Below are 8,295 nucleotides of genomic sequence, written 5' to 3' on the forward strand. Positions count from 1 at the left end.
TCTTCTATCCGCCTCCCACTCTCTCCCTATTTATTTCAGAACCCCCTTCCCCTCCCCCTTTTCTGATGAAGGGTCTAGGCCCGAAACGTCAGCCTTTCTGCTCCTATGATGCTGCTTGGCCTGCTGTGTTCATCCAGCCCTGCACCTTGTTGTCTCGGATTCTCCAGCATCTGCAGTTCCTACTATCTCTGATTCAAATAGGGAAAGGAGATGGGTGTAGCATTGTTAGTAGAAGACATAAAATCAATGCAGTAGTGAGGAAGGATCTTGGCTTGGAAAACCATGATGTGGATTCTGTATGGATGAAGATAAACATCAAGGGGTAGCAAATGTTGATGGGGATTGTCTACAGGCTCCCAAACAGTAGTGCAGATGTAAGGGAAGGCACCAAATTGGAGATTAGATATGCACAAACAAGGAGTATAACTGAAACCATGGATAATTTTAATCCATATATATATTGGACAAGACAAACTACTGTGGAGGAGGATTTCCTGGAGTCTAAGCATGATGGCTTTTTAGACCAATATATTGAGGAACCAAATAGAGAGCAGGCTATCCTAGGTTGTGCAATGAGAAAGAATCACGGAATCATACAGTATAGAAGAGGCCCTTTGGTCCATTGAGTATATACTGTCAAAACACACCAAATCTACACTAGTCCCACTTTTCTGCAGTAGGTCATAGCTTTGAATGTTATGACACTTGAAGTACTCATCCAAGTACTTTTTAAAGGTTGTGATGTTTCTCACTTCAACTGCTCTCCCAGGCAGTGCCTTCCAGGACCTTACCACCCTCTAGGTAAAAAAGTTTTCCTCAAATCCCCTTAAACTTCTTGCCTTTCACATTAAAATGATGCCTCATTCTCATTGACCCTTCGACTAAGAGGAACAGTTCCTTTCTATCCGTGCTGCCCATGGCTATCATAATCTTATACACCTCTATTAGTTACCCCCAACCTTCTCTCTCTGTTCTAAAGAAAACAACCTAAGCTTAGAGATAACAAGGTCTAGAGCTGGATGAACACAGCAGGCCAAGCAGCATCAGAGGATCAGGAAGGCTGATGTTTCGGGCCTGGACCCTTCTTCAGAAAACCTAAGCCTATCCAGCTCTTTTCATCCCTAAACTGCTCCTTCCCTGGGTACATTCTGATGAATCTCCTCCTTCCTATAGTGTGGGGACCAGAACTGCACGTAGTGCTCCATTTGTGGTCAAACCAAAATTCTGTACAGCTCCAACAGAAACTCCCTGCTCTTATAATCTGTGCCACAAATGACCAAGGTAAGTGTCCATATGCCTTCTTAACTACCTTATTAACCTGTTCTGCCACCTTCAGGGATCTATGGACAAGCACCCCAAGATCCCTCTGCTCGTCTAAGCTTCCTAGTGTTCTGGCATTCACTGAGTAATCCCTTGTCTTGTTCCTTCTTTCAAAAGGATTAATTCCATCAGAGAAAAGTGACCACAAAATGATAGAATGTTCGTTAAAATAAAAAGTGAAAAAGTAGGGTCCTGAATTTAATAAAAAGAACAACAAGGCTATGATGCACTGGATGTATTGGGGAACCTTACTAAAAGGGTTGGCAATGGATAGGAAATGGCTAATATTGAAGGAATGTATGGCTGAATAGCAGCAATTCTTCATTAATATATCATGCACTAATAAAACAGAAAATGTGGCTTAGCCACGGGTTAGAAAGAAAAATTAGGTATAGCATTAGATGCAGAGGAGACATGTAAAATTGCCAGAAAAAGCAGCCAGCCTCATGATTGGGAGCAGTTTAGAATTCAGCAAAAGAGGTCAACAAGATTGATTAAGAGGGGGCAAATAGAGTATGTGAGCAAACTCACAGGAACATAAAAATTGACGGTAAAGACATTGATAAATATGTGAAGAGAAAAGATGAGCGAAGACAAATGTAGGTCACTTGTGATCTGAAATTACAATATTACAATAGGCAACAAAGAAACAGCAGAAAAATTGACCATGCATTTTGGTTCTGTCTTCACCGTAAGACTACAAGGTATAGGAGCAGAATTAGGCCATTCAGCCCATCGAGTCTCTTCCACCTTTCAATCATGGCTGACATGTTTCCCATTCTCCTACCTTCTCCCCATAGTCCCAATCCCCTTACTTCTTTCTCTCTGTCTTAAAGACACTCAAAGACTTAGCTTTGAGCAGCAATGAGTTTCACAGATTCACCACCCTCTGGCTGAAGAAATTTCACCTCATCTCGGCTCTAAAAGGTCATCCCTTTAATCCCAGTTTTTGTTTTTTAATCTGGCTCCTTACTTATTATTGTAACAGGAAAATTTACCCATCCTCTCTCTGTATCCCTCAATCCCTACCCACACACCCTCTCTCTGTTTCCCTCAATTCTCACCTACCCACCCTCTCCTCATATCCCTCAAACTCCACTCTCTCCCTGTGTCCCTCAATCCTCATCTACTCACCTTCCTCTCCTGTCCCTCAGTCCCCTCCAACCCAAACTAAAGGTTACAATGTTACATTGATTATAGTGTGATTATACCCACTTGGGTGGATGGGTGCAGCTCTAACAACACTCAAGTAGCTTTTTAGCTTTCATTCACAGGATGAGGGCATTGCTGGCTGGACCAGCATTTATTGCCCATCCATAATTGCCCCAAGGACAGTAAAGAGTCAACCATACTACTACAGGCCTGGACTCAGATGAAGACCAGACCAAGTAAGGAAAGCAGTTTTCTTCCCTAAAGGACATGAGTGAGCCAGATGGGTTTTTCCCAGCAATTGACAGTAGATTCATAGCCATCATTCAACTCGTTTTTTCCCTCATTGAATTCAAATTCCATCATCTCCTATCCTGGGATTTGAACTCAGGTCCCAAGGTATTACCTGGGTCTCTGGATTAACAGTCCAGCAATAATGCCACTAGGCCATCCTCCCTAGTTTGACAGCATCAGGGACAATGCAGCCTATTTGATGGCCACATCCATAAACATCCACTCACTTGACCACCGACGCTCAGTAGCAGCAGTGTGTACTATCTACAAGATCCACTGCAGAAATTCACCAAAGATCCTCAGACAGCACCTTCCAAACCCACGACCACTTCCATCTAGACGGACAAGGGCAGCAGATACATGGGAACACCACCCCCTGCAAATTCCCCTCCAAGCCACTCATCATCCTGACTTGGGAAAACATTGCTGGGTCAAAAATCCTCCAAGTACCTCCCTAAGGGCATTGTGGGCCTACCATGCAGCACACAAACTACAGTGACTCCAGATGGCAGCTCACCACCACCTTCTCAAGGGTAACTAGGGATGGTCCAGACAGCAACACCCACATCCCATGAGTGAATAAAATAAACATGAATTATACTAGTTTGATTACCTATGATTATACTGGTTTGAGTTTGAGTGAGAGTTTCGCATGAAGCTATAAAACAAATTCAAGCCAGTATTTTAATTTCCACCTTATACTGGTTCTTCCTTCTGGTCTGGCTGTAATCAGAAACAACAATTAGCCTTTAATTTGTTGCTTTTTGTTTGATACAAACCCTTGGCTTCTTAATTTTGATCAGTATGCGGAAAATAAGTAGAGCCTGAACCTGATTAATAATGTACCCCTTTCTGACAGCTGTTGGCCTCAGTTTGATCAGTTTGCCAGGAAGGCTCTCAGCAGCAGTGACTACAACATCAACATCCCCTCAGAGGGCCTGCTCTTTGATTATTACATTGAGCCTGCCACTGGCGGCCTGCAGGGTCTGTTCAGACACGGCGATTCAGAAAAGAAGAAGACCAAAGTTCCAGCTTACGTTCTCATTCCTGAGGTAAGTCAGGCTGGGAGGAGAGACAGACAGACAGTGGGGCAGATTAAAAGAGATGTGGAACATGGTCGGTGGCATCGATAGTTATTGAGTTAATCCCTGCCAGTGCAGTGGGTATTGTACACTCACCTAGAGAACCACAGAGCTGGACCAGAGATTAGAGTGCGAGGTCACATCGCACTGAGACAACTTGAAAGTCTGAATTCAGTTTTTCAAAATATCTGGAACTAAAAGCGTTGGGGTCACTAAAAGTGACCAACAAACTGTTGTATAATCATGAAAATTCTTCAGGAACATTCTGTTCCTAGTCTAGGTGACTCCATACCCATAACAATGTGGTTAACACTTAATTGCTGCTTGACTTGGTGGAGCAAGAGACAGCATCATTACGCTTCACTTCTGTTACTAAACAATAATGATTAAAGTAAACTGTATCTCCCCATTCTCAATGATGGAAGAGCCCAGCACATCAATGTAAAAGATAAGGCTGAAGCATTCGCAGCAATCTTCAGCCAGAAATGCCGAGTGGATGATCCATGTTGGCCTCCTCCAGTGGTCCCCAACATCACAGATACCAGTTTTCAGCCAATTCAATTCACTCCACGTGATATCAAGAAATGGTTGAAGACACGGGATACTGCAAAGGCTATGGGCCCTGACAGTATTCCAGCAATAGTACTGAAGGCTTGTGCTCCAGAACTTGCTGCTGCCCTAGCCAAGCTGTTCCAGTACAGTTACAACACTGGCATCTAACCAACAGTGTGGAAAATTGTCCAGGTACGTCCTGTAAATAAAAAGCCGGACCAACTCAACCCAACCGTTACTGTCCTACCTGTCTCCTCTCGATCATCAGTAAAGTGATGGAAGGTGTCATTGACAGTGCTATCAAGCAGCACCTGCTCAGGAACAACCTGCTCAGTGACGCCCAGTTTGGGTTCCGCCAGGGCCACTCGGGTCCTGACCTCATTACAGCCTTGGTTCAAACATGGACAAAACAGCTGAATTCCAGAGGTGAAGTGAGAGCTTTGATGTGCTCTGCCCCTCCCTTCATCATTGAGGATGGGAATATTTGTGGAGCCTCCTCCTGCAGTGAGTTGTTTAATTGTCCACCACCATTCACAACTGAATGTGGCAGGACTGCAGAGCTTAGATTTGCTCCGTTAGTTGTGAAATCGCTTAGCTCTGTCTATCATTAGCTGCTTACGCTTGCAAGTAGAACTGTATGATGGCTTCACCAGGTTGGTACCTCATTTTCAGGTATGCCTGATGCTGCTCTTGGCATGTGCTCCTGCATGCTCCATTGAACCAGGGTTGATCCCCTGGCTTGATGGTAATGGGTGAGTGGGGGCTTCAGGGATAGGGAGGTGTGAGGCCATGGAGGAATTTGAAAATGAAGATGACAGTTTTAAAATCAAGATGTTGCTTCCTGTGGTAGTGAGTGTAGGTCAGCGAGCACATGGGGTGATGTGGGAAGGAGATTTAGTGCAAGTAGAGTTCGATGAGCTGAAGTTTGTCAATGATATAAAGAAGGAGGTTTACCTGAAGGACAGAATCATCAGGAAACAGTGGAATTCTGGCTCAGATTTCCAGCAATACCAGCTGACATTGAGGCAGCGTTGAGTTAATCCAGAAGTGAAAGTTGGTGAGTCTTTGGGATGGTGCGTCTTAGTGGTTAGAAGCTCAAGTCAAGCGTTAGGATTAAGAGCAGGTTCCAGTGCTGTCAAGTCAGGGTGGTCTCATAATGAACAATACAAACTAAGAGTCTCCCTGGGATCTCTGTCAGTCTGTGACCAATGTGTCAGCTCCATTGGGCTGCAGTTCAATCAGCAGCCAGCTCTTTATTGATTGATTGATTTATTGATTTATTGTCACCTGTACCAAAGTACAGTGAAAAGATTTGTTTACGAGCAGTACAGGCAGATCATAGTAAGCAAGAATGTACAGATCAAAAAGACAAGGCATACAGGTTACATTGCACAGGGCATGCGCTAGGTGAGATCAAAGAGTTTAATTTTAAAAGCATAGAACGTTTATAAGACATACTAGAGTTAGATCAGCTGCAGGGAGCTCACGAGGAGTCGCACAGTGTCGGCATCCATCTTGTTTTACTGACAACACCTGAAAGTGCAACCCATCGCCAGAAACCTATAAGTGGCCCCCACAACCTCAGCTCTAGTTAACACTGAGCCAAATGCCTTAATGATAGAGGTGCCAGTCCATGTTCACCAGCTGAGGAGTTCAGTAGTGGGTGCTGACTCCAAAACTGTGCACCATCAGCTTGTGCTCAGTGCCTCTGGTGAGGGAAAGAGGCTGTTTCCAAACAGGAAGAGAATGTACATTCTAAAGAAAGGTCTGCACTTCATCTCGGGAGGTGATGGCCTAGTGGATTTATCACTAGATTTATCAATCCAAAACCTCAGCTAATGTTCTGGGCTCTTGGGTTTGAATCTGGCCATAGCAGGTAGTGGAATTTGAATTCAATTTTTTTTAAATCTGGAATTAAGAAACTAGTGATGTCATTGCCAATTGTCAGGAAAAACTCCATCCAGTTCATGAATGTCCTTCAAAGAAGGAAATCTGCTGTCCTTAACTAGTCTGGCCTCTAAGTGACTCCAGGCCCACGGAATGTGGTTGTGTCTCAAGTGCTCTCTGAAATGGCCAAGTAAGCCACTCAGCTCAAGGACAGCTCGGGATGGGCAATAAATGCTGGCCCAGCCAGCAACAGCCAAATCCCACAAGTGAATAAAAAAAATCCACTTACCATTACTGAATAACCATCATCCACTATCAACATTCTGGGGGTTTACCATTGACCAGAAAATCAACTAGACTCATCACATAAACAAAAACAGAAATTACTGGTAAAACGCAGCAGGTCTGGCAACATCTATGGGGGGCAAAAGCAGAGTTAATGTTTTGAGTCTGGTGACCCGTCATCAGAATATCGAGAGGTTCATCCTTCTCAATTATTCCAGTCAAAAAAAAGGACTCAATTTTTGCTGAGGGTGTCATAGAGTCATAGAGTTCTACAGCACAGAGAGAAGCCCTTCAGCCCAAACTGGTCCATGCTGACCAAAATGTCATCCATGCTAACCCCATTTTCCTGCACTTGGCCCATATCCTTCTAAACCTTTCCTATCCATGTATTCGTCCAAATTCCTTTTAAATGTTGTTAATGTACCCACCTCAACCACTTCCACTGGCAGCTCATTCCATATCTGTACCACCCTCTGTGTAAAAAAAGTTGTCACCCAGGTTCCCACATATTCTTTCCCCTCTTACCTTAAACTTATGCTCTCTAGTCCCTGATTCCCAATCTCTGGGAAAAAGATTAAGTGCATTCACCCTATCCATGCCTCTCATGATCTTACACACTTCTGTAAGATCCCCCCCTCAATCTCCTACACTCTAAAGAAAAAAGTCCTAGCTTGTCCAACCTCTCCCTATAACTCAGTCCCTTGAGTCCTGGCAGTATACTTCTAAATTTTTTCTGCACTCGTTCCAGTTTAATAACATCCTTCCTATAGCAAGGTGACCAAAACTGAACACAATACTCCAAGTGTGGCCTCACCAACATCCTGTACAACTTCCCAACTTCTATACTGTCGGAGGGTCAGTGCTGAGGGAGCGCCGCACTGTCAGAGGGTCAGTGCTGAGGGAGCGCCGCACTGTCGGAGGGTGAGTGCTGAGGGAGCGCCGCACTGTCGGAGGGTCAGTGCTGAGGGAGCGTCGCACTGTCATAGGGTCAGTGCTGAGGGAGTGGGCACTGTCAGAGGGTCAGTGCTGAGGGAGCGGGCACTGTCGGAGGGTCAGTGCTGAGGGAGTGCTGCACTGTCGGAGGGTCAGTGCTGAGGGAGAGCTGCACTGTTGGGGGGTGTGTACATGAATGCTGTTCAGGAACAGATATATGTCAAATATCATTCTGAAGCCCAAATTAAATCTGATTGTTTCTTTTACAGTTTGAGCGGTATGTGAAGTTATTGGAACTGCTGCTTTTATCAGGTTGTTCCACACTGCTGGTTGGTGAGCAACTCTCTGGGAAGACCAGCTTTGTACAGGCATTGAAAGGATTAATCTCCTGCCCCACTATGTATCGACTGCCCATCAGCCCAAACAGCCAGCCCAGACACGCTCGATGCTATCTGACAGAGAGGGTCTTCACCAGTGGGCAGCAGGAACTCTCCTTACCATCTGCAGTGACTGCTACTGCCAAGGCCAAAACCCTTTTCTTCCTGGATGACATTCATGCTGCTCCTTTCAGTGAGTGAGGAGTCATCACTGTGTTCAAAACCGCGGAACAAATACACAGAATCAGTACACAGGGATTCTGAGGCTGAAAGTAACACTGAGAATGAGAGTGACCCTGAGAGTGAGGAGTGACCCTGTGACTGAGGAGTGACCCTGTGACTGAGGAGTGACCCTGTGACTGAGGAATGTCCCTGAGAGTGAGAGTGACCCTAAGAGTGAGAGTGACCCTAAGAGT

The 8,295-nt window shown here is 45.0% G+C and overlaps 1 protein-coding gene across 1 annotated transcript in view; it reads left to right on the forward strand.

The window, feature by feature from the left end:
- LOC109916102 (dynein heavy chain domain-containing protein 1) overlaps window positions 1-8,295 on the forward strand; it is a 210,088-nt gene that overhangs the window by 111,983 nt on the left and 89,810 nt on the right. The window contains exons 21-22 of the mRNA XM_048597842.1: window positions 3,623-3,815; window positions 7,772-8,072. Coding sequence (XP_048453799.1) covers window positions 3,623-3,815; window positions 7,772-8,072 — 494 coding nt within the window. The remainder of the gene's footprint in view (window positions 1-3,622; window positions 3,816-7,771; window positions 8,073-8,295) is intronic.

The sequence above is a fragment of the Rhincodon typus genome, chromosome 6, assembly GCF_021869965.1.
Source record: "Rhincodon typus isolate 14 chromosome 6, sRhiTyp1.1, whole genome shotgun sequence".
Taxonomy (NCBI): Eukaryota; Metazoa; Chordata; class Chondrichthyes; order Orectolobiformes; family Rhincodontidae; genus Rhincodon; species Rhincodon typus.